Below are 24,989 nucleotides of genomic sequence, written 5' to 3'. Positions count from 1 at the left end.
AGTGGCTGAATGGGGGAATCTCAGTAGTAAAGCTGTCTGAGTCATCCACGCGTGTTCCTCCGCCACAAATTATATTTGCCAAGTGTGTAATTATGTCGTTGGAAAAATATTTTTTTCACATAATTTTGGCTACAACAATAAAAGACATGTGACCAACGGGAATCTGACATTATATCATGACTAATCTGTGTTATTGGAGCATTTAACAACATTCGCACTGTGGGAATGCATCCTCCGTGAGCGCTCTGATCTCAAAGGAAATCCTTCTGTGCTGTAATTTGGGACCCTTTGTGGTGCGAATGACAAACCACACCATTCTGATTCTAGCTCATATTTAATCTTACAACTACAAGAACCCCCAAGAACTATTTTCTGTTCCTTGATCATAGACGCCACATTGCCAAGATGACCAGACTGACAACTCAAAAGTTTCCAAATAAAACTAGCTCCAAACAGAATGACTCATTAAATGTAAATTTCGTGTTTAGGGACTGTTACACAACACTTAATAAATATCTATAAGATGTAATGAATCATATAAATATTATTAATCAATTTTATTGATATTTAAGGGTTTGAATTAACATTACTTTTTGTTCTTCTGTTACTTGTTCAGGGATTCAAACCCTCCTTATTTAATTAAGATGGAGTCTGAAATTCAGAAATATAGTTTTTATAAAAATCAGTTTATTATACTATGTTCCTATGAAAATCAAACAAACAAATTATGAGAAACAAGGGTTTAACAAACTATAACTGAATGAATTAAGCGATGTAATGAAAGTGAGGTGTAGTGGGAGCTTTGTTAAGCGTGATAAGAAATTAGTGGTGTCTGGGTTTAAAATTAATTTAGTTTTGCTTATTGGGTATAACAATCGTATCAATTAATAAAAGATGTTCATCCAACGCAGAGTACAAACTGACTTTTGTCTTGGAGGTTCTTGGTGGTACGAAGAAGAGAAGCCCTTTGTCCGACGGAGTGGAGGAGGAGGTTTTAGGCTTCTGGAATTCTAAAGGCCATAGCCGCCTTTTGGAGGTCAACAGTCCGTCCGTAAGATACCCCAGGTCTGTTGCTGAGGACGTTTCACGTCAAATGAGTTATGGTGTTGGAGGAAGCAATTTTTGCATCTAATCGCAAATAGCTGCTAAAAATGTTAGCTTTGAGAGGTGGATGGCGTTGAAAGCTTTTCCTGAGCCAGCCTGGCCAGTGGCTGTTCAGAGGCAGAACTGACGTTCTCAGAGATTGTTGCCATACTTATAGACTCTAGTTGACAAACTCAGACAAATCAGTTTGCCAAGTTCTGTAGGAGGTTTTACCAATATACCTCAGACACCCCTCTCTTTCCACAAAAGCTTGAGGGTTTATGATTTTAAATGTGTTTTTAAAAAACATATTATATCCAAAATTGTGTGTGGTGAATATTTTAACCGTAATCATAATATGATTATGGAAGTATGAATGATTGATTAACCATTTCAGAATCATCAAATGTGATTTAAAGAATAATATCTAGTATTTATAAAACAATAAACACTTATGTTTTAGCTTGGACTGTACCATTACAGATTTTTACTAGAACACTTAGATTCAACATATTTAAATTGAACAAAATATGATCAAGCATAATTTTGGTACATTTTAGTTAGAAAGCTGACACTTCTCTCTGTGATCACAGAGAGATAATATAGATAGAAAGCAGTTCTGATATCTTGAAGAAGTCAGGAAGTCTGTAGATTAAAGGAGTAGTAGAACAGAACAGGACATCCAGAGATCTTGACATGAACTGTAAATAAAAGTTAGTTTCTGGTGCATGATGAAGAAAACATAGCTGTTTTGCTATGTTACATAAATGACAACCCGTTAATCCGTGATTTATCAAATCAATTTTTTTTATTTATTTCATACGGGAACCTCTCCTCTGTTCCGACTGCGTTTATAACAGGGATTAAAGCAAAAAATTCTCATCTGACTGAAAATTATTGTGTGTGTGTGTGCGGGGGGTGGTTGGGGGGCTAACTTTGTTTAAATTAGTTATTTAAGCTGTTTCTATAATAAGCTGCTTTGGCATTCCAAGTTTGAGTTGTGCAGTCATTTATCAGTTTCTTATACTTACACCAGTCCACATGATTACGAGTCAATTGACCAGTTTTCCATGCTTTGTCACGTTGTTTGTAAAGGGCGATGAGTTAACTACTGATCCATGGAAGGTGATTGCCCATGACTTCAACACTAATCCAAGGAGCATGTTTATCAAGAACACTGAGAAATTCAGAAAAGAAATATTTCCAAGCACTATCTAGGTCAGGTAATAACAAGAGTCTATCCCAGTTAATCGACTGTAAGTCATGGAGATAGAACTCATTACTAAAATGATGTAAGTCATGTAACCTAATGATTTTAGGAGGAGTCTAGAGAATCTAAATTTTCCAATTACAGGATGTAATTGAGTTGTTGCTAAACAATCTGGTAGAACCCCTGAATCAACAATCCTGCTAGAGTGAGTAACTAAAATCCAGTCATTAAGAGAAGAACTGCTGGCGCCAAGTCAGGTTGGAGCAGGAATCAGTTGAGTGACATTTGAGCCGTTTAAAAGGTTAAGTTCATAAAGGGTTGATTGATAGAGCCAGTTTCAGTTAAAGTGTCCCAACAAAATAGGTTCCTTCAATCTTATGATTGAACAGTGGCAATAATATTTTTCACAGCTTCATTTTTAGCAAAGAAGAAGGTGGCAGATAAATGTTCCCAACTATGACATACTTGTTGGCATTAGGGTTCTCACGGTAACCGGTGTAGCGGTAAACCCCGGTAAAAAAGTTGACCATAATAATAACAGTCTTGTTTTTTAAAAAACTATATTATCTTGGTGGATTACCGTGGCTACGGTGTAGGTGCGGTGACCCTTACCAGCCACCGTATCATCTGCTGAAGTTGCCGGCGGTACATGCACACTTTGTTGTTTACAACCAAAACTTTCTTGAAGCTAAAGCTGAAATAATGGCCAAAGGAGGAGACGGCAGTGTGCAGGACATTTATTATCCCTCAAAGAAGACAAAGTCGGAAGTATGGGCATTTTTTGGATATTTGAAAAATGCAGAGGGACAGCTGATAGAAGACGACTATCCTGTTTGCAGCACGTGCAGGAAAAAGTGTCTGTGAAAGGCAGCAATGCTTCAAATCTCATGACACATCTGTGTGACCATCACCCACAACTCTACAGTCAACGCAAGGCAAGTTAGCATTTTAGTTAAAATGCGTAATCCGAGGATTTAGGTTGAGGGAGAAAGAAACAAGTCGCTATGTAAAGCAGCCACAGCGCCGCTACCTGCATATAAACCGTGTCACGGACATCCCCATATTGAAATGACGCTATGCATTACGGGGCTCCCAGGGGCAGATAAGAGATGGTCTCTCTCTGAGAATAATTATGAATTTAACAATGATTACTGCCTGATGACATTTTCCCAAATCTGCAAAGCTCACTGGAAGGACACAAACCGAAGACAATATTTTCCTGATATAGGGTTTATTACTCAAGTAAGGGTAAAAAATTATCTAATTAGAAGGCTACTTGAGTACTGAGTATCATCTGATCTAATATTTTTTAAATGATGACATCAAACAGACAAAAAATAAGAAGTTATGGGCAAATTCAATTCAAATTCAATTCAAAAATACTTTATTAATCCCAGAGGGAAATTGATTAATTATTATTGGTATTTTAAAGACTAAAGGGGAAATATGTAAACAAATAAACAACATAATTACAAAATAACAAATTGTAGGCAAAATTTAGACACAAACTGAGGACAATATTTTCCTGATATACAGGGTTTATTTAGTTTCCTGAAAATGTAGCATGTTTAAATAAATACAGCGATAATAACGAAAACCGTGATAATTTTTGTCACAATAATGTGAGGTTAAATTTTCACACCGTGACAACCCTTGTTGGCATTAAATATAACCTCAATGAAGATGACCTGTGAAGGTTTCACTGATGGGACTACAACCACTTGTGACTGGAACAAACATAAGTAGCAATCCCACCCTCCCTCCCATGTCTCTCAGCATGAAATAAGTTAAAATAATCCAAATTAACTGCATTATTAGAGACAGAATCATTTAACCAGGTCTCCGAAAGGGTAATTATTTTTGGTTCATTCTAACTAAACCAATCTTTTCTTTTTCAATCAATCTTTAGAAGAAGACTTCTGATATTGAGAGGAATTATATTTAGATGTTTACCCATAACAGAAGTGCCAAGCCCTAAGAAAAAAATATAGAGATCAAACAGGAAAAAGTCCAAAAAAGGTTTACGCCTAAAGAAAAAAAAAGCGAACAAACAAAAAAAAAGAAAGAAAAACTAAATCAAATAAAAAACATCACCAGCAAAGCCATTATTGCAGATGGTGTTATACTGAGAGCATACCATAGTCCAACCTTGACTAACTTTATGCTAACTGCTATTAAAGAAGACAAAAATAAATCCAAAGAACAATTACAGAAGGTTCAGTTAGGCAGCAGAATATGAATAAATAAAAGTGACCTAGTGATAATAAAACTTTAATGATAAGCAATTTTCACTATTAAAACAGAAGGTGAAGGTGAAAACATCAGGGAAAATTCTACCTAAACACCACCAAAAATAACAAGTTCCTCCTCCATTGATCACACAATAGCTCATTATGGTGTTAGGTAAAAAAAATGAAAACAGCCCATCAACCTTATAACCAGAAGTGGCTATCTTTAGTGATCCACAGAATTAATGATTACAACAGGATTCAGGGAGCCCAGATATTTTGCTTCCTCTGCTAAGTCCGAGAAAAAAAATTGTTCAGATCCACGGATCAGCTTAATGTTGGCTGGATATAGCAAGAAGACTTTCAGACCCAATGCAACAAAGTCAAGAGGAGAAGCCACACATCATGGACACGTTGAAGTGGACCAGCTGCTTGTTTATATTATTAGTCTTTAATTCATATACCCTATCAGACTAGACTGTGGCGGAGGGAGAAACAATAAATGGACAGAATATGCAAGTCTAAATGACACTGAAACAGGCTGTGTTTTATATATCTTTCAACAGCAAACTCTTGGTATTATGTGATAAAAAGATGATCTGGGAAATCTTTTTTTAAAACTATGCATCCAGTCCTTAATATAACCCTACTTAAGCTCAGCAAAAAAAAAAAAAAAAACTGTTACGCAAACAAATGTTCTGACCTGTAGAACACTGCTTATGCACGGCTCCACTCCTATTACCCACAGCATGACCTCTAAAATTGTGGAAAAGAAAAGGTAAAAGGAGGAGCAGTACATTTTGGGGTCCTTTTCTTGTTAGAATTAAGTATTTGAATGCAAACAGCTCTCCTGTACGGAACAGTATGACCTCAAAATTAGTGAAAAATGCTACAAAAAAGATTTATCCAGTATTTTGGGGGGCACTTTTGCTTACCAGTGACGTATCAGAATGCAAACAGTATCATCTATACATAAGATGTACGGGGAGGCTAAGTCACGCCCATCTACTTCTGGCTCATGGGTCCCCGGAAGAACGAAAAAATGTATGCAAGTTTATGGGGCTAAAAACTCTATTTTCTAATCAGCTTTGCCTTAGGCCCTGGATCACACATAGGTAGTACTGCAATTTTAATTAAAACTAATGATAGGTGTTTTGACCATACTTGCCACATACTTCGAGATTTATCAGTTTGTAAAAGTTCATAATTAGCATGACTACAAATCCGACATCGGCATGTCGCATATATGACGTCAACACATAATCTTTTCTCCTGTAGCGTAGCTGGTACTTACCAAATGGCCCGATTTATTGTGCTTTTCTCCGCCTGAAGGAAGGATTTGAAGTTTGCTGAACCTACAGCCATTTCCCTCCGTTTTTCTCTGTGTCATTAACGATGATGTCATTTTCGTGACACGCATCTGTAGTTCTGGGCTTATTTTCATACAAATCCTAAAATAACGTTTCTCCCTGTTAAAAAAAAGTGCATTCTTGGTTTCAAAATGTGTCTTTAAAACTCACGGACAGCATATGTGAAATCCATGGCACACAACATGCGGAATTAGAAAACAGCGCTTTTAGCCCCAATGACTTGCATTCATTTTTTTCCTTCTACCTTGGAACCATGAGCCGACCGGAAAGTGAGGAGACCAAAGCCCTTTTCAGATGGACATTCTGGAACATTTGTGGACAATTCAATCCGGTTTTTAACCGGAACTGTGTTTTCAGACACACCACTTTTGTACCGGAACTTGTCCTTTCGGCTGCGTTCACACAGCAGGGAAAAGTTACAGATGTCTGACGGCGGCGGGGGGGTGGTGGGGGGAGAGAGAATCGGACTCATGTTAAGAAGAAGAAGAAGAAAATATCATTTCTATAGCACCTCTCAAGATAAAAATCACGAGGCGCTTAAGCATAATTCTGCGCACACGAAGACGTATAAGAGACCTGGATGATGAAGCTCAATGGTTAAAGGAATCACTGAAGCGGTGTGAAGCGCTCCGTCCGCGCGTCTAGGCGGTACCGTAGAAGAAGAGCTGCCATAGTTCGCCGCATTCTACAGCAGCGGGCTATCTAGGTGCGCACAGCGTCCCCCGGTCCCCTCCTCCTCCCCCTTGTCCGGAACTTTACCTCACCAGTCTGAATCAGCCACCCTGTCCGTAACAAGTCCGGACCTGTTACTAGGGGCTTCGACCGGATAAATTCCAGAACACATTATCCGGATGTTTGTATTCAGACACAAAGGTCTTACGGACAGAGTCCGGAACATTTCCGTTTTTCATGGCCTGTCTGAAGGGGGCTTCAGGCTCCCTATTTGTGAAGATGAACTGACTAATTCCAGCCCTCTACATCCCTTCTATGAAACACAGCCTGACCAAAAAGTTAATGAAAAAGGCTATGTAAATGAATATCAGGTTTTTAAGTGCACTTTAGGACGCCTTTGTGTGTAGGAGTAATGTATGTAAATGTACTGTGTGTAAAACAAACACCACTTCTTCGAAGGAAATGTTATGTCAATTGAGTGACCCTATTTTTATAACTCTAGATCACTCATGAGACCCCCAGTATGACTTCAAAATTAGGCAACACAGCAATGTAAATGAAATGCAATATTTTTATTTGCAGTTCAAGAGGCCTTTCCCCCATAAGTCACATATCAGAAAGCAAGCATGGCCGCCTAGAAGGCAGGGTTATGACCATGAAGTGAGCTGATTTTTGAACCCCTTCGTTGCTCATGTGACCCAGGTAAAATTGACGTTTGTGCTACAACAGTTTCTGAGATATTAAACTTTATTTGATAGGTCATTCAGAGTTCACCGTCCCCCGGACTGCTCCAAAATGGACCGTATTTGTCAATTTTTTTAGTGCTTTGTTTGTACTGATTTATGCAGGTAAAATTACCATTTGTGTTGCATCTGTTTCTGAGATATTACACGTTTCCAAAATCAAAAAATGACAATAATTTTAGTGGACATAAATTACATACATTATATTTAGTACAGATTCACAAATCTAATCTTTTTTTTTTTTTTTTTTTTTGCAGCTATACATTTAATTTTGTTGTGGCTTAGGAATAGTGACTCTAAAATTGTAAAGTTGAGTGAAACATGACTTTGGTAATGAGATCAACACAATAAATATGGCAAATTTATTGAAAGAAAAATATAACCTTCATGTTTATAGAGGTGAAGCTGACTGAGTTTGAAAAGCAAATATACTTTAGACCAGTGTTTTTCAACCCTGGTCCTCAAAGCACACTGTCCAGGGAGTTTTCAGGTTTTCCGTGCTTCAGCACAGCTGATTTGAATTGATGGTTGATTTACAAGCTTTTGCTGAACTGCAGTCAGCTGAATGAGGTGTGTTAAGGCAGGGAGAATACAAAAACATGCAGGGCAGTGTGCCTTGAGGACCAGGGTTGAAAAACGCTGCTTTAGACTGACAAAGAGCACAAAAGTGACTTGATTTGATGATGTCATCATGTAAAAATAAAACTCGTAATATCTCAGAAACCATTCCAGCACAAACGTCAATTTTACCTGCACAAATCAGTACAAACAAAGCACTAAAAAGGTAGACTAATATGGTCCATTTTGGAGCAGTTTGGAGCAATCCGGGGGGACGATGAACTCTGAATGACCCATAAAATACAGTTTATTATCTCAGAAACCATAGCAGCACAAACGTCAATTTTACCTGCACAAATCAGCACAAACGAAGCACTAACCGAGCAGCCTATTTGCCTGCACTTTTGAAGCTGGCGGGGGTCGGCATTGCTCATGTGACCCACAGTGTGACCTCAAAATTAGTTGAAAAGGCAATGTTAATTAATGGGAAGTTTCTGCAGTATATTCTGGGAGGCCTTTTCACTTATAAGTCACATATCAGAAAGCAAACATGGCTGCCTAGAAAGCAGGGTTATGACCATGAATTGAGCTGATTTTTGAACCCCTGCGTTGCTCATGTGACCCACAACATGCCCTCAAACATTTGTAATTTTACATAAATGTGGCCTTTTTTATGAAGATTTGATTAATGTTGATTTTTCGTTTAACTGTGACTGCTGAATTTTTTTAACACTGATGAACAACATTTACAATATAAAAGCATGAAAGTATCAATCTACAGCAGCAGCCTTCTGGACAGACCAAATCATTCTACAAATGCAAATGTGGACTGCTCAAAATCACTTGAAGGCCACTAATGTTGTGTACTTTTGACCATCCTGATCTAAAAGTTAAATTTACATAAAATATATACAAATTAAAAAATATACAAAGAGAGACAGTTTTATAAATTAATATTGAATTAATATTTATTATGATTAGTTTGGGTGGCTTTGATCTTCACTCATCCTCAGTCATCAGCCCTGCTGCTCCATTGTGGCACGTTTCTCTGAGTTTTCAGTGAAGGCTGACTTTTGCCTAACTGCCCATCCCCCACCTGGCAGCTGCAGAGGCGGTGGGCCCATAAACTAGTCATCCAATCAGAGTCATGCTACCTATTCCTCCCTGAGTTCAGCTGTGCCCTGCAGCACAGACAGGGAGCCATTTTCATGGAGGAGGAAAGCTCACCAGAAGAGACAGGAGGGTAGATGTACAAAAGAAAAGGTAAGATGTGTAATGTTTTGTGCTTTTGTACATTTAAGTAACCCAGACAGCAGACTTCTGCACTTCATGTGAATTTTGTCTAGGTCAGGCTTGAAGCTGTAAAATGATATATGGAAAGCTCACTGCAAGGCAAGTTTGTGTGACTTTTGTCCACTAAACACTTATAAAAGCTGTAAAACGTTATGGATTATTTATGCCTACATGTCAGAAGCAAAGAAACTACAGATTTTTTGTTTTATTTAATAGTACTGTGTAGTTAGTGCAGTTTACAAAATGGTGGCTAAAATGAAACTTAATGATTGAAAGTTGGGCACAAGGCTGAAGTTAGTTCACATTGTTTTGTGATGTTCAAGTTGATGGTTTTATTTTTTTAAAACAATTTTTCTCTTCTACATTTTTAGGTAAAATCAAAATATCACAAATGATGGACGAATACAAAGATCAACAATTTTCAGGTAATCATTACCATTTGTGTATTTTCAACTAATGTGGTTCTAGTGCTTAATCAGGCTGGTTCTTAAATAGTTTCCAATAATGATTTTAAAAAGTTCATCAACAACTATTGGCAATTTTTGCCATTTTATTGTCCTATAACTTACCTTTACTCTGTAAATATACATAAGAATAGCCTTTTTACTGAAATTTTGTCTGAACACAATTTAATAATATTGTTAACTTTATTGGGTATCAACAAGCAGGCAATGTCGAATCTTCTGCAACTTGAATGATTAACAGGACACAGAGGCAGACTTCCTGACTGCCGCTGACCAATGGCATATAGGTCAATCTATACCAGTGGTTCCCAAACTTATTTAGCCGCGCACCCCCTTCTATGTCCCGACCATGTCGACCCCCCCCCCCCCTCCCCCCCAGCCCCCACATCAGGGCATGGCTATATATATATGTCCATCCGATGTCAAGCTAAACAGTCAGGGTTAAAAAAAATATGATCGACCTTTTTCCCCATCACTTTCATTTTTTAAATAGTAATTAATAAACATTCGATACCATTACATTTTCCTTTGATTTAATTTTAAATAAATATTTAGAGGCCCAGGTAGCACATAAACAATGCAATTTAACGGTTTTCTTAAAGTAGGAACGTTTAACCTGTGCGGCCAGAGCGCTCTCCTTCCTTCTGCGTAAACCTGAGCTGATCACCTACTTGTGCGTAATCAAATGTCTTTATGGGAAAAGATGGAAACGCCATGAGGTTCACTTTTGCCTCAGACCGACTTTTTGCTGTTTTATGGTGTGGCTGAATCTGGGATCCACTGCCACGCGGACAGGAATGCTGCAGTAACAGGACTTGTGGTCAGGTTCATGACTGGCTCCACTGGCTGGAGCGGACCCGACTTTAATACGTCATCCCAAAATAGAAGCTAATATCTTAATTTGACCTGAAATGTTGTTATAAAACCTCTTAAAAGTTTCTACGGAGGAGGCAGCGCTATTTCTGTCTGCAGTCTGACGGCGCGCTGGAGTTTACGCAGCGTGCGCACTTATTGAATCTGTGTGTGTATGTGTGTGTGCACGCGCGGCACAGCTCCATGAGCCGCTCAAGTCACCGCGTCTCGTTAATGGCGCTATTTAAACCAATGTTGTAAAACTACTTATGCCCAGCCCAGATGTGCTCACATGTGCACCCGTGAGCTGTGGTTCCGCTGGAACGCGTCTGACCTCTGACAGACGCACTCTGAACTTCAGATCTTCAGCGTGCTGTTAATAGCCTGAATGGGAATCATTTGTTGATTTATTTTGTTACATCCACAATGTTCTGTTTGAGAGGTTTATAATGTCAGAACACCTGCATGAGACAGGGTGTTAATTACAATCTGCCAGAATGACTCACCACCTTCAGATTCATCCAACACCGTTAAAAATGATCAAATATGGAACACATCGGCGTGCACAGGCCAGAGTGCTGAAGCTCGGCGCATTGTTATTATGAAGCTAGGCACATGTGGAGGACACGTGCGCGACGGAACATATCGGCGTGAGCAGGCCAGAGTGCTGAAGCTCGGCGCATTGTTATTATGAAGCAAGGCACATGTGGAGGACACGCGCGCGCGACGGAACATATCGGCGTGAGCAGGCCAGAGTGCTGAAGCTCGGCGCATTGTTATTATGAAGCTAAGGCACATGTGGAGGACACGCGCGACGGAACATATCGGCGTGCGCAGGCCAGAGTGCTGAAGCTCGGCGCATTGTTATTATGAAGCTAGGCACATGTGGAGGACACGTGCGCGACGGAACATATCGGCGTGAGCAGGCCAGAGTGCTGAAGCTCGGCGCATTGTTATTATGAAGCAAGGCACATGTGGAGGACACGCGCGCGCGACGGAACATATCGGCGTGAGCAGGCCAGAGTGCTGAAGCTCGGCGCATTGTTATTATGAAGCTAAGGCACATGTGGAGGACACGCGCGACGGAACATATCGGCGTGCGCAGGCCAGAGTGCTGAAGCTCGGCGCATTGTTATTATGAAGCTAGGGCACATGTGGAGGACACGCGCGCAAAAATATACTTGTTTTCAATTAAATTTATTGGGCCCACTTACTTTTTCTTTGGCCCACCCACAAATGAGTTTCTGGCTAGGCTAATGGTGACATATGACAGACTTCTCTGAGCTCCGCAGCCATTCCACTTTTCACCTCGCGCACCTCCTAGCGGCAGCTCGCGCACCCCCGGGGGTGCGCGCACCACACTTTGGGAATCCCTGATCTATACCTGAAAAGTGACCATTTGTGGCCATTACAACTCTCAACAGAAATAGTTCAGAAAGGAAATTAAAGTGTTCACAACTTTGTGTGTTTAATGTATTATTATTATTATAAATAGTTACTGTGGCAGAAGCTGGTGTGGTACACCTACAGGTTATTGTTCAGCCTTCTGATGCTCACGCTCACACACAGTGTTGGTGAGCAGCTGCGTCTGACTGCTGACACTCCGTGTGTGTTTTTTATTTCTGCAGTGAGACAAACTCACCTCACACCGTCCAGAGTTTTTCTTTAAAGCAACCATTAAATCCACCGTGTTGACGCATTTTAACAAGTTTCCTCTACGCTGCAGGAGTTAAAGTTTACCTTATGGAGTTAAAGTTCGGCAGACACTTTTGTTTATATCTGGCCACTGCGCGCCATGTGGGGGGAGGGGGGACTTGTGCTGCACACAGACAGCTGGTGTGATCAGCTCTGAAAAGCATTGATCACAATTTGCAGATCATGTTTAGTTTTCATGGAGATCGGCCGCAGATTCCTCTTCTGTCGGCATTCTAGTGATCGAAACTAGGAATTGAAATAATTCACTTAGAACGATTGCGGGGAAAATGCACAGTTGGAACCGGTTCCAATCGATGCTCGATGCCCAACCCTAAAATTTATACAGAAATTAGTTAGCATGAGGGGATCAGTAAACAGTGTGAGGTGACCTGTATGATGCACATAAACACAACTCGGCACAACAATTGTGGTGATGTAGAACATTCTGCTCAGTTTTAATGACCTTTTGTCAGACTCTAAAACCAAGAAATGGTTGCAGGCAGCAGGCAGACCCTTGCAAATCTTTTGCCAATAATTGCGACTCAACCCGTGTAACCATCAGAGCAGGGACTACAAAAATTGAGAAAAGGTGGAGAGATAATCCAAAACTGTTTTTGGAAAAGGTTACCAGCCCGGTCTGCACTAATCTAAGTTACTATCTAGTGTCATTTGAAAAGGCCTAAATGGTTGTTTCCAGACTATACATTTACATATTTAGGTTTCCTTGCCAGGTTACATTTGCCATGCTTTTTCAAGGTGAAGCAACTCCCAAAGGAAAAACACTGATCTGTTGAAAATGAAACAAACCGATCTGGTGTGAAAGTGCCTCTTGACTTTGAGAAAATACAATTGAGGTTTACATATGAGTTCACTAGACTAAATGTCTTTTTCCTAAACCACCTCATTAGATGAAAAGAACTCCACATTTGATTGTGGAATCGAAGAGAGGTTGAGAGTCATTGTGGAACAAGAACTACAAGTTGATGGTGAGTAAACTCTTCTGGAAACATGAGAAAATATATAAATATCAAGCAAACTGTAATAATGTTGATCACATAGCTTATCTTTGAAATCTAAGAGCATAAACCTTAAAACTATGGGCAGACCAAGTATTGGTTAAGGAAAGACTGTTATTATTGCCACTAAGAATTAAAAATTGACTACTGGAAATGGAAGTTTCTTTTGCAATTGCCATGATTTAAAGGAGTGGATGATTTGATACATTTACAGTGGTCTCTAGTAGGATTTAATGCCTTGTAAGTTAATCTTGGTGGGGGAACAAAGCAGTGCACCATTTTGTAGACCTAAAAGTTCCCACTTTACAGATGAGCTTCATACTGCAGGTTCTGGAGTCTTATTTCCTGTTATTTGTCATCTCTTCCAGGATTCTATAACAGCAAAGCAACTCTACCACTGGCTTGCAACGTGGATGTTTTATACCCACAAATGACTGAGGGAGCTTCTGCCATGTGGTGGTGTTGCTATTGCTAACGGTTAGCTTCTACTAGCTATGACGTCTGCTGTTTATTACCGAACAATAAAACAACAACCTTCCCCATCATGAGTGAAGATGGCTAACTCCATGAATGCCATGTCAGTGTGACGTACATTCCTTGGCCACTTAACGCATTAAAGCAAATTTCTAATCTTCCAATCACATGGTGGCAACTCAATGCATTTAGGCATGTTGATATGATCAAGACGATTTGCAGCAGTTTAAACAGAGATTTAAAATTAGGAAGAAAGGTTATTAATTGACATTTAATCTGGCATTGCTGTCTGTGCCAGATGGGCTAGTCTGAGTACTGTATTTTCCACACCATAAGGCTCACCTGATTATAAGGCGCACAGTCAATCAGTGTCCTAGTTAAAGGTTTGGTCTGTACATAAGGCCTACCTGATTATAGGGCGCACCCAGCAAAGCAAACGAGCACACACTTAAGACAATTTGGGCAATTAGATCTAAGCCAAACATTACTCCACTCATTATCTATGCTAAAAAATAAATTTCTCATTATTAAAGTAACATTTAGTCCCAATTTAATGCACGGGTGCTTTTAGCAGCAAGAATGAAGATTTGGTAATGGCATGACTGACTGAACACTCCACCTAGTAGTGCATAACTGGTACAATAAGCCAAACAAAGGAGTTAGATCAAAATCATAGTTTATTCCTCTCATTCACAGTAAAAACAACAATTTCGTAATTATCAGTGTCATATTTTGCACGGATGCTTTAAGCAGCAAGAAAGAACAATCAGACGTAAGGCTGTTTAACAAACAAAAGTCCCATTTTTACGCGCAGGCACGGCTGGAGCAAAGATGCGCATTCAGACAGCGGCAACACAACTGTTTGCTTATGTTTAATATAAACATATTCAAAGTCCCAGTTTCATACAGAGCGCTGTTGCCCGTTCAGATCGGAAAAAAGTATGGTACTCACATATTTTTTTTCATTCCTCGTCCATAAATCCCTCAAAATCCTCATTCTCCATGTCTGACATGAAGAGCTGATCCAGCACTGAACCCAGCACGCTCGGCTCATCGCCGTCAGAGTCAATGTCACTGTCGTTGCTTGGCTCTCCCGTTGTGATCCCGGCCTTGGTGAAAGCTCGAACAACAGTCTGGACGGAAACATTGGCCCAGGCATCAGCGATCCACTCACAGATGGTGGCAAAAGTCGATCGGCTCTACCTGCCCGTCTTGGTGAACGTGTGTTCGCCATCAGTCATCCACCGCTCCCACTCTGCTCGGACTTTCGCTTTGAAGGACCGGTTCACCCCAATGTCCAGCGGCTTGTGTTCTTTGGTTAATCCACCCAGTATGATGGCGAGCTTCGTGTTCATCCTCTTCACCTGGATTTAAACGGCGTCGGTGAGATGGGCCCGCATGAAGTCGCAGATCAGCATGGCTGGAGAAGTGTGGAAGAAGCCGTCCCGTCTTTTGGTGTACACCTCCCGCAGCCACGCCGCCATCAAGTCCTCATCCATCCAAACCTTCGGGTTCGCCTTGATGATCACGCCGGCGGGAAACTTTTCTTTGGGTAAAGTTTTCCGCTTGAAAATGACCATCGGCGGCAGCTTCTGGCCATGAGCCTGGCATTCGAGCATGACGGTGAAGCAGGACTTCTTGTGGCCGGTCGTCCGCACAGACACCGTGCTGTTCCCCATTTTCTCCACGGTCCGGTTCACCGGGATGTCAAAGGTAAGCGGGACCTCGTCCATGTTGATGATGTACTGGGGCTGGATGTTTTTGTCTGCCATCGTCTTAGTGCAATGGGCGTGGAACAACTCTAGCTTCTCAGCGTAGTCGGCAGGTAGCTGCTACGAGACGGTAGTTCTGGTGCGGATAGAAAGTGCTCGCCTCCGCATGAAGCAAAAACACCAGGAAGGTTCTCCTATGAAGTCCACAATGTCCATCTCTCCTGCTAATGCCGCAGCTGTGAGACAAATGGAGATGGTGGAGACGCTTCTGCTCGCTGCTTTGCGACCAACTGCTCAACTCGGTTTTCAAGCAGTGGCCATCTTGCCTTGTTGACTCTGAAGCTACGCTGTTTTCTTCAACTGTAGCAGCTGGTCTTTCAACTTTCTCCACTTGCAGACCATCGACTCGTCAATGTTGTTTTCCCTTGCTGCTGCTCTGTTTCCATGCTCAACGGCGTGAATGATGGCTCTGAGCTTGAACCCTGCCTCATTAGCGTGTCTCTTTGCTGGTGCCATAGCTGGTTACCGGTGTACCTGTGTGGAGCAGTGCCACACCCTTTATTTTGGTGAGGGTGGGCGGTGCCACTGGCCGGCTCTTTGTTTTCCTGCGGACGCAGGTGTGGCTGGCTTCACTTATGTCCAAAATACATGTATATAAGGCGCATCCGTATTAAAAGGCGCACTGCTGGTTCAGGGGAAGATCAAAGGTTTTTAATAGCGCCTTATGGTGCGAAAATACTGTATTTAATAAAATAATGATTTTCTTGGAAATTCACACTCAACTATATTAAGGGTTTACAGAGAATGGTCTGAAAAAGGGAAAACATCCAGTGAGCGGCAGTTCTTTGAATAAAAATGCCTTGTTGATGCCAAGGGTCAGAGGAGAATGGACAGACCAGACTGGTTCAAGCTGATAGAAAGGCAACAGTAACTCAAATAACCACTCATTACAACCAAGTTATGCAGAAGAGCATCTCTCAATGCACAACATGTCAAACCTTGAGGCACATGTGTTGCAGCAACAGAAGACCACACTGGGTGTCACTCCAGTTCACCCAGGCTCAACAACATTAGACAGTAGAAGATTGGGAAAATGTTGACTGGTCTGATGAGTGTTGATTTCTGCTGAGACATTCGGATGGTAGAGTCAGAATATGGCATCAATAACATGAAAGCATGGATCCATCCTGCCTTGTATCAATGGTTCAGGCTATTGGTGGTGGTATAATAGTGTGGGGCACATTTTCTTGGAACACTTTGGGCCCCTTAGTACTTAATAGTCATTGTTGCAATGCCACAGCCTACCTGAGTGTTATTGCTGAACAGGTCCATCCCTTTATGACCACAGTGTACCCATGTTCTGATGGCTACTTCTAGCAGGGCCATGCACCATGTCATAAAGTTTGAATCATCTTAAACTGGTTTGTTCAACATGACAATGAGTTCAGTGTACTCAAATGGCCTCCACAGTCACCAGATCTCAATCCAAAGCACCCTTGGGGATGTGGAGAAATGGGAGATTTGCATCATGGATGTGCAGGTGACAAATCTGCAGCAATTGTGTGATGCTATCATGTTAGTATGGACCAAATCTCAGGAAAAACTCCAGTACCTTGTTGATTATATGCCATGAAGGATTAAGGCAGTTCTGAAGGCAAAGGGTTTGAAGTTCTGGTACTTTTCTAGTTTCTTGTGTTCCTTTTTCTTGATTTTTCTATCACTTCGAATTGCTACATAAACCTCAACTGCTGTCCTCTGTTGTTTGCCCACCATCAAAATATGTGGTTGTTTCACCATCACCATTTTTTCGGTCTGCATCTGGAAGTCACACTGGAGCTTGGCTCATTCATTCTCTACAACCTTGGGGGGGTGGGTCCACTTTGACCATGGGCCTTCCTGTCCATACTCTGCACAGATGTTCCTGTACAATTGGTTGTGTTGTTCCATGTATGCTTTCCCTGCCAGCATCCTAAACCCTGCAGTTATTTGGTGGATTGTCTCATGGGCCTCTTTGCATAGCCTACACCTTGAGTCTTGTCTGGTGTCTTGGCATATGTTGCTCTGGTGTTCAGGGCCTGCTGCTGCGCAGCCATGATAAGTGCCTTCGTACTATAATTCAGACCAGCTCTTTCTAGCCATTAGTATGATTTCTTCATCAACCACTTCAGTTATCTGTCAATGTAGGGGTTTTCCTCACAAGACAGTAATTTCAAGCGCCTCTTACTCTGTTCGTCATTGTCTGACACATTGACTGACAACATCATCTGTTGGGGCCTTATCCTTGATGTACTTATGAATCTTTCTCATCCTGGACAGTGGCTCTCACACTTTCTAGTTCTTGGTCTCCTTCCTTAAGGCTAGTGTACAGTGTCAGGGTGCTGGACTTGGGATGGAACCCTCCATGCATGGTTAGGAACTTTCATGCCTTAACATCTGATCTGAATTCCTTCCTTCGGCCAGCTTATTATTCATGCAGTATATTTGATTACTGGCAGGATGTAGCAGTTGATTGCCAGAATATTGTTCTCGCCATGCAGCTGACTTCTTGGGATTTGTCTTACTCGTAGGTATTTGGATGTGGCTCCTTTCCTTGCAGCCTCATTGAGGTTGGCATTTGCTTGTGGGATACCATTGTGCTTGTATGCATTCTCAATATCTGCTGCTGTTCCTTTTAAGTGTGAGACCCCTTCTGCGTGGACTACTTTGCCTTACTTTGTCACTACCTTCTCAAGTCCAATTTACATTGTGATATTAGTGCTGTATGTATATGTATATATATATTTATATAAATATAATTGTTATAAAATCAGATGGAGAACAGCCTACCCTTTCTAGTACAAAGGAATCAATTAAAAACTGTCAAAGATGAGAAACACAAGATGGGACAGAGAGATTAAGAGCAGTTCTGCTACAGGTAAATACAGGCACTAGCATAAATTGGCACTAAGATGCTCTGAGTTTTGGACTGTTTATTTTGTATTGTTTCCAGATGAAGACCGGAGGCTCTCAGCTCACTCAACAAGTGAAACTGAAAACCAAACGTTGACTGCAGCTATCCAAGATTCTGATGGCGATTTGGAAGACGACTGTGATATTCATGGTAAATGCCAGTATAGTTGATTATTGAGCTTCTTAGTTACTTTGAATGAAGACCAACTGACTTCTTTGGTTTTCTGAAGAGGTTTCACTTGTCATTCAATGTTTCAGTTCTGCTCCTCGAGTAAGTAGGAAACATTTTAAGGCAACCAAAATGCAGTTGTCTTCATGCAAACACACCAATATTAACATGACTTACAGTTTCAAGAAAAAGTAAGTGAACTATTTGGAATTATATTTTTGGAACAAATTGGTCATAAAATGTGATCTGAGCTTCATCTAAGTCACAACAATAGACAATCACAGTCTGCTTCAATGAATGGCTCATTTCCATTGACCGTTTTAGCATGGAATGGGAAGGATCGGGTTGCTAAATTTGCTGTTCCGATTGTTCTGTCTAGACAACTTACTTGTACCACGCCAGTCACGGGACTTTTTGGGCTTCCTTCTGTTGTAGGTCCAGAAATTTCTGTAGCGGTATGGTTAGGACAGAGCAACAACACAGGCCACTGATTGGTTGACAGAAATTACTCACAACTTGCAGCAAGCAACACAAACGGAGTTCTGTTGTTTGTATTTTTGTTAGCTGTACATGAGTGTGAAAAAAAATCCAGCAAGTGGCAAGTTTTGGTCACATTCATAGTTCTATACGGTCACCTACAGAGTTCCATACATTTCTCACTGACATCGTGACAGTCCACAGGAAGGGCTAGATTGAAAGGTAAGAAAGGTTTTTTTTTTTTTGTTATCAGCGGATGGAAGCCAAAGGATCAGAGTGGACTTCGGCACAGTATTGTGCCAAGATGAAGAAATTAAAGCTAGGCTGGACCGTGAGAGCAGACCCATACCAGAACACACCACTCCAAAATAACGAGACCCGACCGTTCCAGACCCGGCAATGGAAATACCCTATTATATCACACATACAATTGTGTTTTCATGTTTTTATTAAACACATCATGTAAACATTCACAGTGCAGGTGGAAAAAGTATATGAACTCTTGGTTTTAATAACTCATAACTTCCTAAACCCTAACCTCCTTGGGCAGCAACAATTTTAACCAAACATTTTCTGTAGTTGCAGATCAGACCTGCATAACGATCAGTGATTCTTGACCATTCCTCTTTACAGAACTGTTTCAGTTCAGCAATATTCTTGGGATGTCTGGTGTGAATGTTTTCCGGAAGTCATGCCACTGCATCTCATTCGGGTTGAGGTTAGGACTTTGACTGGGCCACTCCAGAAGGTGTATTTTCTTCTGTTTAAGCCATTTTGTTGATTTACTTCTATGCTTTGGGCCATTGTCCTGTTGTGTCACTCATCGTTTGTTGACCTTCAGCTGGTGGACCGATGGCTCTAAGATCTTCTGCAAAAAGTTAACTTTAAAATGTCTTGATAAACTTAGAAATTAACTTTGCCTTCGATGATAGAAATCTGTCCAGGCCCTGATGCCGCAAAGCATCCCCAAGCCATGATGCCCCTTCCACCATACTTCACAGTTGGAATGAGGTTTTCATGTTGGTGTGCCATGTCTCTTTTCATCCACACATACTGTTGTGTGGTTCTTTCACCACTCAACAACTCAATATTTCCACAGAATATTTTCCAGTGCGGCTGTGGAACATCCAGGTGCTTTTTTGCAAACTTTAAACATGCAGCTAAATTTTTTTGGGACAGCAGTGGCTTCCCATGAACTTTTGAGTGTTTATGTATCGTACATTTGCCAACAGGAATGTTGGCAAATGCCACAGATCTTTGTTAGTCTTTACACTAGAGGATTATTCTGTGCCACATTGACAGGACGGCCACTCCTAGGGACAATAGCAGCAGTGCTGAACTTCTCAATTTATAAACATCAATGTTTTGTACATAATTTTATGACCCTTACCAGTTTTATGCAAGTTAACAACTCTTAATCTTAGGTCTTCTGGGCTATTTTGCATGACGCATTGTTCACATCATGCAATGCTTCTTGAGAAAAGCAAACTCATAAATGGTGAGTTTTTTATAGGGCAGGTCAGCTTTAAACAACACCTCCAATGTCATCTTATTGATGGGACTCCAGTTGGGTGACACCTGACTCCATTTAGCTATTGGATGTCATTAGTCTAGGGGTTCACATACTTATTCCACCTGCACAGTGAATGTTTACATGTTGTGTTCAATAAAAACATGGAAACAATTACTTGTGTGGTTTTAGTTTAAGCATACTGTGATTGTGACTGTCTATTATTGTGCCTTAGATTAAGTTCAGATCATATTTTATGATTAATTTGTGCTGGAATTCACATAATTCCAATTTTCTTGAAACTGTATGCATGTAAACCTGCACCAGTGTTTGGCTTTTTAGCTGAAAATTCAAATACTTAAACAAATTTTATTGTTCCTTAGATGGAGAGTTGCAACCCACAAGTTTATCAAATAAACTTGTCAAAAGAAGGAAAGCCCAAAAAAGACATGCAGACAATGATGGTGGTATGTTATGGCAGACTTTGGAAATTTGGCCAAGACTGATATTAACTATGCTGATTCACATGTATTGATTTAAACGTTTTAATTAGACAGGGGATTGCTGAACTTGTCTGTGGAAGAGAAACATGGCAAAGGACAAAACTCTATTACAACTCTCAATGAGGACAGTGACGGAGATGAGTGTAAGTCCAGTCTTTGGGAATGCAGATAATGTGCTCTGGCTTCTTTCTGAACAATTTCTATATCATGGTTTTGTGCTTTTCAGATGGAGAAAAGCCTTTTGGGATTTCTTCCACAAGCCCGGTCCAAAGAAAGAAAATGAAAACCAAGCATGGAGTGGCTGCTGCTGATCCTGCTCAATGCGGTTCGTACAAATAAATTGGTTTGTATGGTGGTAGTTTAAAACAAAAGTCAACTTGAGGCCTTTCATAAGTCAAAATTGGCTATTTAAATTGGATTTGGGGTCTCAATTGCCTCTGTAAACACTACAAACATGAAATAAAATTATCAAAACATTTTCTGTTATTGTTTGGTTTAGGTAATTACCGTAAATCCTCTAATACAGGCCTGTATTCAATTAACGGCCGGGTCTCATATTTTGGTCGGTGTCGGAGTCGGCGGAGGTGAATAATGGCCGGTCTCTTATTGTGGCTGGGTGGAATGTGGTAACAAGCAAGTACGGGGGGCGGTTGTGTCATCGTCTCACTTTTGATTTGCCAGTGATAGACCGCGAGGGTAACTTTAACCGTGCGGAGACGAAGAGGAGGCGAAAATTTGATATCAAGATCAAAGAGAACGTGCGCTGCAGAACACTGGGGAGCAATAGGTGTTGTATGAACTAGTCGACATCACTATAGTGACTTTTTATGCCTGTCATCGACTAGTCGCTGTCACGTGATAATGACTGGCAAGATGCAGCCCTCGGAAAAGACAGCAGCCTGCTATCAGCAGGTGACAAGCTCCTGCGCTCGGGGGGGCAACGCGCTGTGCCAGAGCGTCGGTACTGACACGCGATCATTCATGTCGGTTCATTTCCTTTAATGTTTTCTGTCTTTTATTTGCACCTGATGTGTTTCGCTGCTGTGGAGCGGGGCACATCACCTTGTCCTCCGGTGATGCACCAATCACTGATGCGGCCGCCAAGCAGGGAGCACTCCGCTGTTTTTGCGGTCGGTAGATCTGCGTCCTGAGCACGGCCACCGTAACATTATCAAATCAGGTGTCGCCACCTCAAAAACTAATCTAACACACGATCGTTCATGTCTGTTCATTTCCTTTAATGTTTTCTGTCTTTTATTTGCGCCTGATGCGTTTCGCTGTGGAGCGGGGCACATCACCTTGTTATCCGGCGACGCACCGATCACTGATGCAGCCGGCAAGCAGCGAGCACTCTGCTGTTATTGCGCTCGGTAGATCTGCGTCCTGAGCACGGCCACAGTGACATTATCAAATCAGGTGTCGCCACCTCAAAAACAAATTTAACACGCGATCGTTCATGTCGGTTCATTTCCTTTAATGTTTTCTGTCTTTTATTTGCGCCTGATGCGTTTCGTTGTGGAGCGGGGCGCATCACCTTGTCATCCGGTGACGCACCAATCACTGATTCGGCCGGCAAGCAGCGAGCACTCCACTGTTTTTGCGGTTGGTAGATCTTTTAGAACTGCAGTTCAAATGTAACTCATAAGGTGAATATATATATGAACCCAGGTAGCAGTTTCTCTTTAGGATTGAGAGGAGATGCAGGAAGATAATAAACAGGCAGGACAGAAAAATAGTCAAATAAAAACAAGTTAGTTTTTGTACCTGGTGGTTGCAACAGACACCATTGAAGGTAATTAGAAGTGAGGAACAGAAAATGAAATAATTATTTTAATGTTTAGAGCAGCAGGAAATCCGAGAGGCTGCAGGCGCATCAGTGAGTTTGCGGCCGCTGCGCAATCTAATTTTAATTGTCAAAAAGTCCAGCGAACCAGTAGTTCATTTTGCTCAAACAGAAATAGAGGCCTGCCTCTAATTCTGGCCTTCCTTCCAATAAAGGCCTGGAGCTTGATGAGCTTGAGTCAAATACAGGTCCAGGCCTGTATTAGAGGATTTACGGTATGTGCCTTAAACAACCTCTTTTCAATATCCCTTATTGAGATGTCAAATTAAAAACCAGCCAGTTACCTGACCTGTACGCAGAATCTTCAGCTTTGAACAGGGACAACAATGTTGTCCAATCATTGTTTCTGGATTGGGAATTCTTTAAAGCTGCATTGCTGCATGAATTCAAGCAAAATGAGGCCAAGACAAGTATTGATGCATAGAAATAAAGACTTTTTAATTTGAATGTTTCTCTCTTATAGGGGCAGCAGTAGCTCAGGAAGTTGAGTGGGTTGTCCAGTAATCTGAAGGTTGCAGGTGCTATCCTGGCTCTGACCAATCAATACTGCTGTTGTGTCCTTGGGCAAGACTCTTAACCCACTTTGCCTGCTGGTGGTGATCGGAGGGACTGGTGGCGCCTGTGCTTAGCAGCCTTGCGTCTCTGTGTGCCCCAGGGCAGCTGTGGCTACATCGTAGCTCATCACTACTAGTGTGTGAATGTGTGCGTGAATGGATGAAGTATACACTGTAGTTTAAAGCACTTTGGAATTCTCTATGAAAGGCACTATACAAGTGTGGGTCATTTATCTTTTATCTTGCATATTTTATATTTTCTGAGACACTTAAGGCCTGAAACATTAAAGCATTTAATGCATTTATGAGGGTTTCATATTCTCACAATAGTGAAGAAAAATGTTGAATTGTGTTAAAATTCAGATTAAAAAATATGTATACTCGTAATTTTGAGAAATTTCTTTTAGCTGTATGTCATGTTAATCTTAACATGACATACAGTAAAATAATAAAGAAATTGAGTGCAACAAAATAAAGACAGCATCAACTAAAGATGTATCTTCTTTTTTGTAGGTCATTTGCAAATTAAAGGGAAGACCCCATGGAATGAGCAGGAGAAGCTGGCAGTTAAGCAACACTTGGCTGTTTTTGCGGAAGGTGCCAGGAAAAAAGACTGTATCCTATGCATTGAAAAATCCTCTCCTGTTCTCCAAAAGAGAACCTGGAAAGAACATGGATTATGTGTAAAATGAAATTATAAAGATTACAAACTCACTAAAACATTAAGGCATTTCTAAGTGTCTCGAAACTTACACAAATGTTAATGTTTAAAAAGCTGTAAGGCTTCTGTTTATATAATAAAAATGTGTTAAAATGCAATGAAATCAAATTATTTAAAAATATATTAACTTGTAAGTTTGACTTTATCAAAGAACCACACAACTGAAGTTACCTTATTGTGTTTTAGTAAATTGACCACTTTCTCTAAAAAAATAAAAGTGGGCTTCTTCTTGCTTATAACATTAATTTAATCCTCACAGTATATATATTTAAAAAAACATATCAGACATGGTTGTTTTGCTCCAAAATATGAGATCAACAGTTATTATTTCATAACTTTAGGGGGGGGGGGGGGTCAGCTGAGCAATTGGTCCTCAGTAGGCTGGTTAAAAACTTTTTTTGAAAAATGGCAATATTGCAATATCTAAAGGAGTGTTTAGGTTGGTTTTTACACCCAGTGTCCAGAAATCATTTTTGTGTGTCTCTAAGTACATCACAAATGGTGGGCCTCAGTTTGTGAGTAGTTTTACTTGGTCCTCAGTATGTAGTAAGTACAAGAATGTGTGTGTGTGTGTGTGTGTGTGTGTGTGTGTGTGTGTGTGTGTGTGTGTGTGTGAGTGTGTGTGTGTGTGTGTGTGTGTGTGTGTGTGTGTGTGTGTGTGTGTGTGTGTGTGTGTGTGTGTGTGTGTGTGTGTGTGTGTGTGTGTGTGAGTGAGTGAGTGTGTGTGTGTGTGTGTGTGTGTGTGTGTGTGTGTGTGTGTGTGTGTGTGTGTGTGTGTGTGTGTGTGTGTGTGTGTGTGTGTGAGTGAGTGTGTGTGTGTGTGTGAGTGTGTGTGTGTGTGAGTGAGTGAGTGAGTGAGTGTGTGTGTGTGTGTGTGTGTGTGTGTGTGTGTG

At 41.0% G+C, this 24,989-nt stretch overlaps 1 protein-coding gene across 4 annotated transcripts; it reads left to right on the top strand.

Moving 5' to 3' along the window:
* The first annotated feature begins 7,580 nt into the window (after positions 1–7,580).
* Positions 7,581–24,194, top strand: LOC129152207 (uncharacterized). Of its 4 annotated transcripts, XM_070546287.1 has the most exons (9): positions 7,581–9,127; positions 9,211–9,256; positions 9,529–9,582; positions 13,077–13,154; positions 18,360–18,470; positions 20,859–20,942; positions 21,029–21,121; positions 21,205–21,303; positions 23,889–24,194. In XM_070546287.1, exons 2-9 carry the CDS (start codon positions 9,238–9,240, stop codon positions 24,065–24,067), a joined length of 717 nt encoding a protein of 238 aa, XP_070402388.1. In that variant the 5' UTR covers positions 7,581–9,127; positions 9,211–9,237; the 3' UTR covers positions 24,068–24,194. The 4 variants fall into 4 exon arrangements, with proteins under 4 accessions (XP_070402388.1, XP_070402390.1, XP_070402391.1 ...); XM_070546289.1 differs by lacking the exon at positions 9,211–9,256; XM_070546288.1 differs by lacking the exon at positions 7,581–9,127 and having other exon boundaries at positions 9,200–9,256.
* Positions 24,195–24,989: the final 795 nt, after the last annotated feature.

The sequence above is a fragment of the Nothobranchius furzeri genome, chromosome 17, assembly GCF_043380555.1.
Source record: "Nothobranchius furzeri strain GRZ-AD chromosome 17, NfurGRZ-RIMD1, whole genome shotgun sequence".
In the NCBI taxonomy this organism is placed as follows: Eukaryota; Metazoa; Chordata; class Actinopteri; order Cyprinodontiformes; family Nothobranchiidae; genus Nothobranchius; species Nothobranchius furzeri.
The sequence above is the reverse complement of the archived record's forward strand: the minus strand, read 5'-3'. Positions and strand labels throughout refer to the sequence as shown.

Bases quoted from the DNA above. Each gene is read 5' to 3' on its own strand.
- LOC129152207 (XM_070546287.1), top strand. The intron at 18,471-20,858 runs GTAAATGCCAGT...ATTGTTCCTTAG, and splicing joins AGACGACTGTGATATTCATG to ATGGAGAGTTGCAACCCACA. The intron at 21,304-23,888 runs GTTCGTACAAAT...TCTTTTTTGTAG, and splicing joins TGCTGATCCTGCTCAATGCG to GTCATTTGCAAATTAAAGGG.